Source organism: Anomalospiza imberbis, chromosome 7, assembly GCF_031753505.1.
Source record: "Anomalospiza imberbis isolate Cuckoo-Finch-1a 21T00152 chromosome 7, ASM3175350v1, whole genome shotgun sequence".
NCBI lineage: Eukaryota > Metazoa > Chordata > Aves > Passeriformes > Viduidae > Anomalospiza > Anomalospiza imberbis.
Genome location: NC_089687.1, coordinates 27,137,374 through 27,151,313, shown reverse-complemented (window position 1 = coordinate 27,151,313; position 13,940 = coordinate 27,137,374). Strand labels below are relative to the sequence as shown.

The window sequence follows — 13,940 nt, the reverse complement described above, 5'->3', positions numbered from 1 at the left end:
GGCATCTGCTACTTAAGAGTTAAAATTTACTTCAAGTTACCTTAACTTGTTTTAATTCTCACTCTAGAGAATTCCAAGTTTTCCTTCATAATTACAACTATTTTTATTAGTAACATCCTACATGTTGCCTAACTGCCTTAGTATTTTTAAAACTGGTCCACGTATCAAAAGCCAGGAAGTAACTGTTTAATCCTATGCAGCAGCACTTAGGAAGTTAGCAGTCCTCATACCTGGGAGTTACTTGAGTGACATCAGATGGGTGAAGGATCCTACAGGTAGTGAAGGTAAATGTGGAATTTGTTGAAGATAGACACTTCCCTGGATTTGAGGCTGCAATGTGAAGAATTTACAGGCATTAAGGGTAAAAATAAAGACATATAAGAATGAACCAAAGTTTAAGACAATGTTATTACCACTATTAATTTTTTGAGTCCTTTTTTTTGAAGTAAAGAACAAGAACAGCAAAGACAGCATTACCACACAAATACTTGCCATAGAGAAAAGGACACTGCTAAATAGACTCAGGAAGAAACACTACCCATGCTTCTTACCAGTGAGTGGTACTGCTGCTGAAGTAATAGGCGGCAGGAAAATGCCTGCTGCTGGCTTTGACAATGCACATTTCTTTTCCTCTGGGAAGGACTGTTGTGCTTGAAATGTTATACCTCCTTCACCCTCTTCCTCATCATCTTCCTCCAGGTCAGAGATGTGGTGCACAGTATCATCAGACAGAGGGGTAAAGCCTTTAGTAACAACACCTGGTCTTGGGTCAAGAATGGTGCCGAGGTTGGGTCGAGCAAGCTGCTGCCAATGAAAAAGGGTCTGAGATCCTGGTGTGACAAAAGAGAAGAGATTCAGAGAGCCATTACCTACTACTGTATTGAGTTACAAGAATGCATTATGAAAACAAATGCAGCTGGCTGCTGTGATCCACACACCCACCGGACGGCAATGCCAAGAAGCAGCCTAACACCGGCATGGAGCCTACCAAATACCACTGCTTCCTGTTACTGCACATCATACCTAGCTATACGCACGATGATTTAGCTAGCAAATATAAAATCCTTTTCTGCTAATGAGAGAAGGAAGATCATCCTCTTACCTTCAATGGGTTTGACAATTTGCAACTTCTCTGGTAGGAGAACACGGAGATTACTAGAGCTGGCAGAGAGATCTGTGAATTCTGAGTTTGTACTTGGGGAAAAAGAGCTTTCTGTTGGTGTACTGCAGCTACTAGCCTCTTCTTTCTGCTCAGCCAGCAAATACATTTTTCGGTCCCACTCCTCCTCAAAGAACTGCTTCTCACTCAGGTAGTTCTGACGACGCAGGGAGAGCCTGTGCAGAGCTGTGACCAGGTCATTGTCTCCAGGGGTTCCCGGCTGGCCAGGACTGTGAGTATCTCTGTGAGAAACATCAAATAATAATAGATATTAAGCCCATTAAATTACCTATTTCTCTATTACATAGCAGAAGTCCAGTCTGGGTTTAGTTCTGATCAGTTCTTTTCAGAAGAAGGTAACAGGCTGTGCTTCCTACTTCAAATTCTTCTCAGAGCTGCTCCCTGGGGCCATCCGTGCATTGGTCTCCAAGTGGTGCACGCCAGACTGGAAGGGCTTTGCTGTCATAACAGCACTCGAGCGATTTGATCCAGGAATTGGCAATGGGGCAGGAAAGGAAGAGGAGCGACCACGGATGATATTAGCAACCTTGACAGTGTCAAACACTCGCTTCTGTTGACCCCTGTGGAAAAGACAAACAAACGTGCTTCTCAGAAGCAAAAAAGATATAATAAAGAAAAATCTCTGAAAAACAAAGTTTGAAAAGTCTGTGGACACCCCACTATAAGATGTTCAGAAAAACATGATTGCCTAAAACACTCATGTCTTCAAGAGATCTACTCTAGTAAGTATCAGAATTACCACTTCTTTACCTGAAAGATCTGAACTTCTACTGATAACTGCTTTAGAATATTCAAAAATACATATTTTATTTATTTAATTTGTATACGCTTTCAGAAACACATATTTAGTTTATTACTCCTTGCTCAGAATTATGAGATCCAGGAACAGGTCTTCAGGGTTTTAAAAACTATTATATATCTTTCAGCTATAATGTCATTTGTCCAGCAATTTTGCTATAAGCATTGAAAGGGGTAAAACTAGTCCTGTGCATCAGAGAATTTGGATCAAAAAGTCTCAAATTAAAGATTTAAATAACATCCTTTTATCAATTCCCAGCTTCCTTATAGAATCAAGTAAGAGTAGCAGGTTTCAAAATTGAAAAGATTACCAAATACTACAAACCTTTTTTTATTTACAATGAAAACATTATAGAGGGAATATATGCATTTATGGAGTCCCAGAAATCGGTTTCACCTTAATTAGTACAAGTCTATGGATAAGTATCAAAATAGCACATGGAGATCTGAAAACATACTTTTGCTTGGAGAGAACAGATTCATCAGCCTGACTCAATTCCTTCCGCATTGTCCCCTCAATTTCTGCTGCAAGGGAGTCCTAGAGAAAAATGGAAACCATAAGACTTGACAAATTAAATTCAAGTCTTCCTTCTGACAATTTTAGCAGAAAATATCTGTAAAAATTACTTTTAACAATCAGCATTTGTTTGCCCAGTATCAGTATGCTTTGGATAAACCCTTCTGCCTCTGAAGTAAGGGCATGTGGGATAGTTTTCCACCATAACTATACCCATGTGTAACCAGGATGGGTTCCGTTTTCATTAGCAACATCTGCTTTTTCTTCGTGTTTCTTTATGTATTCTGTATGTTGGTTTCTTTAGTTAAGCTAAAATTTTAAGAGCACTTCTTACAAGTGTACATGAGTGATTCTGTACACACAGAGCAACCAACCAAAACCTCAAGAATTCCCAGATATTTTGAGAATGTGAGATGCTCTGTTTCTTAAAGAAACACTGCTGAGTTACAAAATCCACACCAACATCAAACAAGACACTAGCACAACTGAGTATAAGCTATAGAACATGCCAATTCCCTTATTAAACAGAAATGGCATATAAAAAGGAAAAATAATTGCAGTGTCACAGTATGTCAAGTGAACAGCTAGTTTCCTAAATTTCTAACAAGTGTACACATTAAAGAATTGAAAAAACAACAGATCAGCTCCTTTGTCTACTACAAAATAGTTCTGGCTGCAGTTCCTGCAAAGGCTCCTACAGCTGCTCACTGCCACAGCTGTGTGTGCCAGCTGGTGTGTGCCACGCTAGAGGTGTTGGTTACCACAGGAAATGCTCCACGGCACTGCGGGTGGCAGAGACAAGCGACAGAGCTGGCTCTACTGCGCAGCAACTTCACTTCTTCCTGGGACTCGTGCAACATCCCCAGACACTCTGCATTCCGATCTTGAAACTCATGGAGCTGGAAGAGACGAGAGGCCATCACATGATCTCTTCAGAGAGAATGAACTCCTGCAGTAACCTAGAACGGCTGATTCGACACTGCAAGATTCTTTCAGCTGCAGGGCACATGCCCACAACTGGAATGGACAACAGTACAGAATCCGTAGCAGTTTTAGTGACAAAGCACAAAGATTCAAAAGAGGAAAAAGTATGATGAAATTCAAAGGAAAATACACTGAAAAAAATGCAAATACACTAACTACTGATGCAAAAGAAGCAAACAAAAGAGAACTGCCTTAAAATCTAATGAGCCACAGTACTGTTGATAAAATCAGTAATATTCACACTAAAGCACTCTTTTTCTCATAACTAAGAATAGTAAGACCTCCCTATTTGAAACACACTCCTTGCCTTTTATACTCCTGTGAACTACAAAAATATTTGTGTAGGCTTAAGTAAAATAATCATTCTTTTCCTCCAATCATATGACTTAACACAATGAAAGATTAAAATCCGACATAATTAAAAAGCAGTAGTTCTCACTTTCTCTCTGTTTTCTTTCTCCTGTATTCTATCCCAAGCATTTATCTAAATGTATGTTATAGAAGTCTTAAGTACCTCTGCTGTCAGTTGTCTCTGAGCATCTTTGGAGGCTTGTAAGTGAAGTTTCAGCTCCTCCTTCTCAATCACATTCTGAAAGCACAAAAAGGTGCTCATCATTTTCTCAGCTGACTTCCCCAAGAGACTGATCCTCTGCCAGACTTTCCTGGAACAGTGCAACCCCGTGGCTTGCCAAGTCAGTTTTTGCCTGCTGTAAGCACTGGCACGTGCATGCTGCACAGATACCTGCGCGCATGCAGACACTTTATCAGCATTCCCTTACCTCTTTGAGTTTATGCTGAAGATCAACAATCTGGGACAAAAGGGATGAGATCTCTTCTTGGTAGCGAATCACCTCCTCACTCTTCTCTGACAACTCCTCTGTTATCCTGGAAATCTGAGCATTTGTTTGCCCTACAAAACACAAAAGGAACTTAATCAAGATGTTCCCCCACAAAAAAAACCCAAAACCAACCCCAAACCAAACCTAAATCCCAGAAAGGATGAGTGACAGTCAACAACAATCTGCAAAACCACCAATTCTCTTAGGAAATCAATCATAATACATGGTGCCTTAGAACATCCATAAGGAAAAGACTAACAGTGGGGAGAAGGAGGCAAACGAGTTAATTTCAAATGCAGGTATAACATATTAAGAACTAAGCATGCAGAATCTGAAACACACATGATCGGTATGTGAAATGACCACAATAAAACAATTTCAAATGATGATAATGACTCATGACCAAGGCCAGACTTGAAATATTCTGGAAAAGTCTGGTTCTGAATTAATCTTGTTATTAACTACCACTGTAAGCAAAGGCATTTTGTCAAACCTTGTCAACTGTAACATACACTCTTGATCCTAGTCACTATCTATTCCCCAAAGATCCACTGAATACAATTCCCTGATTCTGTTTTTTTCCTTTTAGCAAGCACTTAACAAAGTGAGATGACAAAGCAACTCCAAGAGCTGGAATATTTTTATGCAGTTAGCCTTGTTTGTACACTTGCCCTGAAAGCATTGCAAAGTCGTAAGAAAGTCTGATCAATCTTGCATAAAGGTCACACTACAACTTTACTGCTTGTTGTACTTCACACATTTACTGCAGAACAAGGCTCTGCTTGTGGGCCTGTGAGCATTTAAGCTCAGTCGGATACCTTTTTCCTGAAAATGCAAATTTTAAAGCTGTAGGCAACACAGCTTTAGGAGAAGATTCTTTCTGTGAATCTAAATTACCTAGCATGACTAGTCATGCTATAGAATTGATTTAAAAAGTGAACTCACAGACATTCTCACTGAAGGAAAATAGGAGAGCATATTTGAACTAACTCCTATTTGCAAAAGATGCATATTTTCTCAGCAGGATCAGAGTAAATTAACCAACTAAGTATCAATTCATAGTATTTTATGGCCATCTGTAACAAGAAATATAAAGCAGCAACCCAGTCTTCTTTATGGGGGTCATAGAGGAAAAAAAATCTTTAATATAATTTAAGGTTATTATGCACAAAGGAAGTAGTACACATCAAATGACTACAGATTAAAAAAGGTATTGTTATTTATTGTTTCAGAATATTTAGCATGCATTTATGTAAGTGTAGCTGCAATTCTTTGCAAATAAGCAGAACCCAAAGCAAATATAAACAGCTGCTCTAGACAAATTAAGCCACTTGTTAATTTAAATGCTTTGGTTCATAACATATATACTAAAACTAATCTGTTCATAGTTTTATAGTCTAGACACTGACCCATTTCAGTGTCAAGTGTGCTGAATATACAAGAAGAATATTTTATTGATTTTCAATGTCTGTAGGCTTCAGTTTAGGAAGTTTATGGACATCACATTTTGTGTTCATTTTTCCCTTCTAAACATGACACACACTGCTGAATTTGAATGCCAGAGTGAAACCTGATGAAATACAGAAACAACCTTGCACTTGGGCAAAGGGCAAGACTTCAATGATTGGCATAAATTACTGAAGTCCATCTTTAGGTTCAGGGTTAACTAAGAAGATGTAGGCACTAGGTATTTCACCTACCATCCATCCTGTTATTGCAAAATACAGCCTGGATACTCACGGAGTTCTTTGACACAGTCATTGACCAGCTGCTGTTCCTTCTCTTCGTATGTAATGGTTTCTGACTTCAGATGGCAAGCCTTTGAGAAAATTATTCACTTATCAAAAACGGTTTCAGTTTATCTATAATGTTATAAATTTTTACTTCTAAAATTCTTGCAACTGAAGAGTCTCCCCTCTCTCCTTAAAAATTCTATGCAACAGGTTATGTTTTCCAACATGACCTGTTTCCCAAAATTTTACAGGTGTTCTATGTGAAAGACAGATAGACACATGAACAAACACTGATCTCTTGGCTCTAATAAAACACTGTTGCAAAAAGATGTAATTTGGTAGGGAAGGTGAACCAAGACAGAAATCAAAAATAAGCAATTTAATTTGCTTCAAAAAACTTAAGTTAAAAAAAACCACCTTGAAAACTGACTGATGTTAGCCGACTCTCTTATGGCATTGAAAAGCTCGTAATAGAACAGCTTTTCTCCATATTCCAAACTTGTCTATTTAAACTAAATTTTCTGGGCCAGAGACTGAGTATCACAACATATCTAAACAATATGAAGCACTCTAGATTCCCACGTCTCTTTTGATTGTGAAGATGGTAATATTAAATTTAGCACAGCCAAATCTTCTATACTCAGGACTGTTTGCCAGTAAGGGACTGACACTGTAAAACTCAGCAAATGGTTTTAAAGATTATCCTAGTAAACAGTACATTTACACAAGTGCAGGCAAATATGCCTCTTTACATAGTGCTGTCACATGAAAAGAAATATAAATAAAATAGAGGCTGATTGTAATTGAGGCTATTTCAAATCACTGAAGGTTATGTTATATCACAGAATGATTGAGACCTGGCTGGTCTGTAAACTTGCAATCATATACAGGCTTAGGAGCAAAATAAAGGGAATCTTCTCTTTCTTATCCTACAGCACTACTAACATATCCAGTTAGTCTTACGGAGTTTTAGGATGAATGGGCATCTCAGGCTGAGTATTTTGGAGACAAAACAAGGGCAGAAGTGTATTTTATTGACATAAAAGGAATCTACTGTACTATTGGTATAATAAGCTTATATTGGGAAAAGCTCACATAAAAAAATCAAAACACCACACACACACACAAAATAAACTATCTTCACTTTTCTTACAAACAACACCCCCTTTTCTTAAAGGCAACAAAAATAATCCAGTTTTAAACAATGTCCTACTTTACAAGTTCCACTCTTCACTACCAGAGAAAAGGCACTACATTCGTTGACTCCAATTCTTGGAACCTTTAATGTCAGTTCCATTCTATAGCCATTTTTTGTCTGGCCGTTTAGTCTCTATCCTTCTAATGGCACATCTAGAGCCTGTATTCAAGTTTTACACACATGAGAGACCAGTTAAAATAGAGAACTAAGTGTGTCTTTAAATTAATTTAAGTGGAACTTTATTAACCCTTAAATATCTTCTGACAAAAACAATAGCAACAGAATGGAATTCCCCAAATACTCCTGCTCATTGCAGTCAGATTTATGTCAAAACAAACTGCATAAGCTTGAGGGCCTGATGTGTCCAAGTACTTTTGGTGGGTGCTTATATATCTTCCCACACTTTTTCATGTATCACAAACTGCACTGAGAACAGACTGCTGGAGAACTCTGGAGATAATGAGGAATGAAGGAAACAGAAGGATGTGGGCACGGAGGGAAAGTGCTTGGGAATGATTTGCATATAGTGACACAAAATAGCCACGTGCTTCAAGAGAAACCCTGCTGCTGGATTTTGAACACCCTGATTATTTGTTTCCCACTCAGCACACACAGCACATGCCGTCAGTCGGATGTACCTTGGATCGCAGAGCCAGGTTCTCCTCCTCCAGCTCTCTCAGTTTATCCTGCAGGACATCCAGCTGCAATGGATCGTGGGAGACAGTGAAAGACTCATTGAAGCGCAGTGGTGTGGAACAGCTGGAATCCGTCTCACTCTCCTCAGAAGCAATGGAAACAATACGCAGCAGGTCATCCTTCTTTGACAGCTCATGCTGCAGCTGGTTAACCTAGGACAAGCGAAGATCACCACCACATGAAATACACTTTACACACACAATATCATACTGTATTATTTATGCAACCTCTAGAACATCACTGCTCCTGAATAGCTCACACCTCCATTTGTTTACAGGAAGTTTGCAAAATCGTAATTTTACCACTGCAAGGGAGACTGAAAATTCAAGACACCACAAAAATGAACAACAGAACCTACTTTTTAAATAGTTTACTGCAAAATGATTTCCCAGTTGCCTTGATATATTATTTCATTTTAACATGCTAGCTATCATTTTGATTATGACCATTACTCTGAATTCTTGAGTTCCTGGAGAAAAGGATTGAGAGACAACTATGTACATGTACAGAATGGTACCTTCCAGTCTGCACATTAAATGACCCGTAGGACAATTAAAAACAAAAGAAGAGACAGATCTCATTTTGATAAAATCTATTTTGCTTATCTACATTTTTATATGAATACCTAAGTTTATGCTGTCCTACAGCTGATTATGAGTACATCCTTGTCACCAGCACACTGTTTAATACAAGCAGGTAGCTTACACTTCATCTCTTGACCACAGGGTTATTTGTCAACTATTTAATTATTTTTTTAAGAAAAAAAACCCAAAAAAACAAAGAAAAGGTTAGATCAAGAATTTGTGCTTACAGGAAGAGATGGAGTGAAGATCTTGAACAGAATTCACTTTTCATTACATTTTATTTATTCGTTTACTCTTAGTGTAACCACCCCACTAACCAGCTCACCTTCTGTCTGTTTCCTCACCTGTGAAGTTATGTAGCAGCTCATGTCAGATACCAATCTCTTATTTTGACTTATATTAGTGCATTTTTAGTTTAACGGTGGGAAATCAGATTTATAGTCTGATATACCCTAATGATACCTAACATTCTCATAATTTCTCAGTAATTACAATATGTTGTCTTCATATTCAATTCCCGGACTGTGAACAATGTGAAAGTGAACAATGATTAGGAGAATAACATCTAAGCACATTTCTGTAGTCCAAGAGCACCAATCACCCCAAAATGATATATTTCTTTTAATCCTCTTGCCACCATCATAAATGGAAAAAAAATGAGAGAAAAAATGGGAAAAACAAAACTAAATAAAGGAAAAAAAGAAAGAAAAGCAATCACTTACTCTGTCTAGAGTTTGTCCTAACTGTTCTTCCAGTGCTTCATTCTGCTCCATCAACAGATGATTTCGCTTAAGGAGGGCTTGTCCAATTCGTGCTGCCAGTTCCAGGTCCCGATCCTTCTGCTCACAAAATGAGAAAAAATGTTTCCTTTTGATCATGGAAGGTTTAAATTCAGAGCAGCTTTAGATTCTCCTAGATATTGCTCAATGCATTAGCACTCTGAGATCCCCCTTCACTCTCAAATGGATCAACACTGTTAGAAAATTACTAATGCTTCATCACTTGGATCCAGAACACATCCATAACTGTGTTTTTTGATACAGCACATACTCTTCCACAGCCATTTGCAATAACAGGAAGAGAAAGCACCAAACCCGGGGACAGTTTTGGTTTTGTGCTGAGTACAAAGATTACGTGGGCTCTGTTGAATCACACACACACACACAAAAAACACACACTTACTTAGGCCTGCGGCCTTCCCAGTCACACTTTTTCCAGAACAGACTGCTCAGCTTAAACAGTGGTGAAAGGGTACAAGCAGAGGAGCAACAGGAAATCAGAAGAAAGCTGCTTCTTTCTTATACTCACTGGCTTCATGGGGGCCCATAGTTTTGTTACATTTTGTTTCTAAGGTGGTGCAAACAAATGGGCAGCTTCTCATTACTCATGTGTTTGATAAGCAGCTCTTGAAGATAACTGAATCAAAATGGTCAACAGCTGAATAAAAACCCTCCCTCAAATACATTCCTTCAACTGCATTAACACAGCGTGACAGTGACAAGCATACCTCAGCTAACAGACGTTTGACCATGTCAGCTTCACCGTAGTCTTTCTGCTCCACATTATCTGTGCCAAGAACTAAGAGAGATAAACATGCTTATTTTATTGAAGGAAAGACAAGAAGACTGTGGGAAGTGGGAGAGCTGAACTCAAATGGTGTTGTTTATATACAAATACAGTACTTGGTATATGAAGCTAGCAGAAGCTATAAAAATGCACCTTCAACTTCAGAAATGTGAAACAGTACTCAGCTGGGAAACTGATAAATGAGGTATTGACATTTGCACTTTTCAGCAATGTTAACTAAGACTTGACGTGCTCGCACATCTTTCAAATTTAGAAAAAGGAGAAAAAACTCCTAAGAACAACTTTTTGAATACAGCTAAGCAATTGAATCCTCCAGCCTGCTGGGGAGAGAAGGAGGAGTATATTGGAGCATATCCAAATGCAGTTAAACACATACTTTAACCCTGAAGCAAAATTCCCACTAGGCTGTGTGACAGCTGTAGACAGGAAGTATGGAGACCCCTGAGACAAGTCATGAAAATGCATTTATTAAGGGCTTGACCATCTTGGAAACAATTAAGAAGGAATGAGATTATGTATGTCTGGGTTTTAGATGTAGCAGTAAATGCTATCTTAATAATCAAGTGACTCCAATGTTTGAAGAGTTTGTAAAACTATTAAAAAATTGAGAAACAGTAGGATTGGAAAAACAGGACTGAGTGAGGAATAAGCAAAGCATGAAGAATTTGTGACGCCTCTGAACAAAACACAGTACTAGAACTGCAAAGCACTGGTCTGCTCTTGTTCATATCCTGGTAAAAAGATGGTAGAAACAAAGGCATCTTAATTACCTTGTGCAAATTTCTGAGATCCATCCAAGGAGGAGGAAGGAAGTTCAATAAGAGCTAGAGTGAGAGATAATGAAAGATATGGAAGGGAAAAGAGAACAAAGGAGAGAAAGAATTAAAATGTAAGGAAATAGGTAATTTTCTGCCATGCATCTACCACAATCAAAAAATAAATGTATGTGCAAACATAGTTTTTTCACTGTTAACACTTTCTAAAGCCTTTTAGGGAACCAATTAAATGTAATTTTCTTCAGAAGCAGAATTATACATCTCTCTATTGGGCGATGAACGTTTGTGCTAAGCTCAACAGCAATTTGCTATTTTTGCTTTATGAAGTCAGGATCATTAAAGTGAAGAAGGCAGCAATATAAATTTAAGAATTACAGAAGTACCTCCTTTAGCTGAACATTTAAGTTAACCTGTTTCAAAATTAATTCCATCATCACTGAACTGCAAAATGAGATTACTATAGGTTTGATCTCAATATTTCCTTCACTCTTTCACCTTGTTTAAATCGCATTCTTACTCTGAATATACAGTGGCATCGATTATCAGTTCTTTTCTTTGTTTTGTTGAGGACTGCAGACTTAGTTATGAGATAGTAAAGTGCCAAGCTAAAGTGCACACTAACTTTATTTACGTACGTTATATAAGCTGTCTATACCCTTCACATACATAATGGCCACAATTAACCTTTTAAAGCATAACACTACAGTTATACTAAGATCAAAGTTGCATTTTAGTAACAAAAGAAACTTCTTTGTAATTTTGAAAGACAGGAGAGCAGGAAGAACAACACAGAAGGAAAAGTTTTACTGTTACTCTAAAAGCTTAAAAGAAAAATATATCAAAGTAACAAACCAAATGCTTTTCATCAAGTAGCTCAGCGGGCATAAAAACCCAACATATGCTGTTTAAGCATGCAGGAGCTTTGAACTTATAGCACTGTCACTTACTTAAGCAGGGAAAAAACAGAAACTCTCTACTAAATTTAAAGTACGTATCTATCAGTAGCATAAAATGCATTTGGAGGACAATTTTACTGAACTACTTGGTTGCTGATACTAGCTGCTGAAAAGGGGACTCCAAACTCATCTAACTTATTAATATCTGGAAAATTCACTGCATATTGCAATATTCACTGCATATTAGTATTTGGAAAATGCACATACATAACTAAGATACAGCCATTACAGGCAGAATATTATAGCCAGCTCTCCTGTGGTAACTGTTCCTAGAAGGTGATTTCAAGTTATAAGTTTCTATCTAGTCCCTTTAATAAAAATTTACACTGATTCCATGCTAATTCCAAGGTTACTCAGGTATGTAAGTTCCTAAAATCAAGAGCAAATATCTTTACTCTGATAACTACAATCACAGAACCAACAGCTTTGAAACTTAGCTCTATATAAATTTCTGTATTTTCTCCCAGTACAGGATCAAAACTATACACAGTTTATTAGAATTCTCTCTTGAACACATGCACATGCAATACTCACCTTGCCAAGTGAAAGTTGCAAGCAACTCTTCATTTTGGTTAAAGTTCTTGTTATGTTGTGCCATGACCCTTTATTCACACATACAAAGTAGTTCCAAAGAGAGGTCTTTTGTAATTCAGGATTTCTTATGCTAGCACAGTTGAAGCAGAAAATATTCTTCCACCTCACTGAAAACACTGCCAGTGTGAACCCAACTGACAGACCTTATGGGACAGACCTTCTTATAGGCAGCAGCAGCCATAAAAAGAGGAGGAGCTCAAGTGCAACAACTACTGTGTTGTTTTGAGGCTTTTTTCTCAAATACAAAGTCACTCAAACCATATATTCAGCATTCTCTCTTGGAAAAAGTTATAAAAATGTTTCCATACATATACAGGGGGAGGAAGATATACAGCTAAAACCCCATGTCATGTTTCATGTCACATTTACTCCCAATTCCAGGCAACAAAGAAAGATTAAAATTTCACCTAACAAGTTATTCAACAATAATTATAACTAGAATTTGATTTATATCTGTATTTGTCTGGGACTCTCCCAGTACGTCCCTGTAGGTTACTAGTCTCAAAAAAGCTACTATGATTTCAAGTGTAACCAATGTCTGGAGAATTTCTAGGAGAAACATAAACCATATTTATCTTGAGTTTACATGACTCAGCAGTTACAAAAGTGTTCTTAAATGATACAAGAATTAGTTTTATATGTTATGCTTAACAGCTATCTTTTAATTCAATTTGATTATTAATTCAATTAATATATCTTCACTAATTTCAGTCATTGTTACAAGAAAACATTTATAACTTTAAAAACTGCTTAAAAAACTCCTACAAGCAGTTTCCTGTTTTCACAGGACACCTCTATTTGAAAAGAACTTCCCTCTGGGAGAAATAGGAAGATGGCCCTTTCTCCAGTGCCTTGACAGCCGAATAACACACAAGAGGCTTCATGAAAACTTTGTTGATAAAACCCCTCCCTCTCCCTGCAGGCTGAAAATGCAAGCTCACACTGACTGAAGGTCCTTTGGAGCCCTGTGTTTCATCAGGCAGGTGAGGTGCGGAGCCGAAAGCTTCAGCAGAGCCGCGTTTCATGTCACGCACGGATAGACTCTGATCCCACCTCTTTAGAATTAACTCTTAGAGGCAAGTACACGCCCCACCAACCACACAACTGCTTCCAGTGAACTACAAAAGCATTCACTCGACTATAAAATCATTTATGCTTGCAATATTAGTATCAGAAACAGTCTGAGCAATAAACATTAAGTGGCTTTCCAATTACTTTCCACAGTTAAAAGAGCTCAAAGCCTTCAAGTTCAACTCATAACAAGGTCACTCTAAATTGTTGAGTACTGCATTCTTGGAAGGTGATATTTTAATCTTTGTTATTCCTTTGCTATGCACCCTTGGGAAGCTTAAACTACAAAGAACAACGACAAAAAACCCCCTTTGAGAGGTGGCATGTACAAGGAAGAGGTAATTATTACAGATTGTATATAAATAACAAGTTCCCTCTTCACTGTGGTTTGTTCCAATAGTTCCAATATATGGAGGAAACAGGACTT

At 37.8% G+C, this 13,940-nt stretch overlaps 1 protein-coding gene across 6 annotated transcripts in view; it reads right to left on the bottom strand.

Moving 5' to 3' along the window:
• The window catches only part of TRAK2 (trafficking kinesin protein 2), a 33,751-nt gene that overhangs the window by 1,867 nt on the left and 17,944 nt on the right, over positions 1-13,940 (bottom strand). For 4 of the 6 annotated variants that reach the window (XM_068196199.1, XM_068196202.1, XM_068196201.1 and 1 more), the window contains 13 exons: positions 10,887-10,940; positions 10,037-10,107; positions 9,252-9,368; positions 7,888-8,097; positions 6,059-6,137; positions 4,259-4,389; positions 3,994-4,068; positions 3,257-3,394; positions 2,437-2,516; positions 1,537-1,740; positions 1,103-1,401; positions 552-830; positions 231-330 (listed from right to left, as the gene is read on the bottom strand). In XM_068196199.1, coding sequence (XP_068052300.1) covers positions 231-330; positions 552-830; positions 1,103-1,401; positions 1,537-1,740; positions 2,437-2,516; positions 3,257-3,394; positions 3,994-4,068; positions 4,259-4,389; positions 6,059-6,137; positions 7,888-8,097; positions 9,252-9,368; positions 10,037-10,107; positions 10,887-10,940 — 1,837 coding nt within the window. Of the gene's footprint in view, positions 1-230; positions 331-551; positions 831-1,102; positions 1,402-1,536; positions 1,741-2,436; positions 2,517-3,256; positions 3,395-3,993; positions 4,069-4,258; positions 4,390-6,058; positions 6,138-7,887; positions 8,098-9,251; positions 9,369-10,036; positions 10,108-10,886; positions 10,941-12,382; positions 12,551-13,940 lie in introns of those variants that run through there. The other 2 variants (XM_068196204.1, XM_068196203.1) reach the window with 2 other exon arrangements.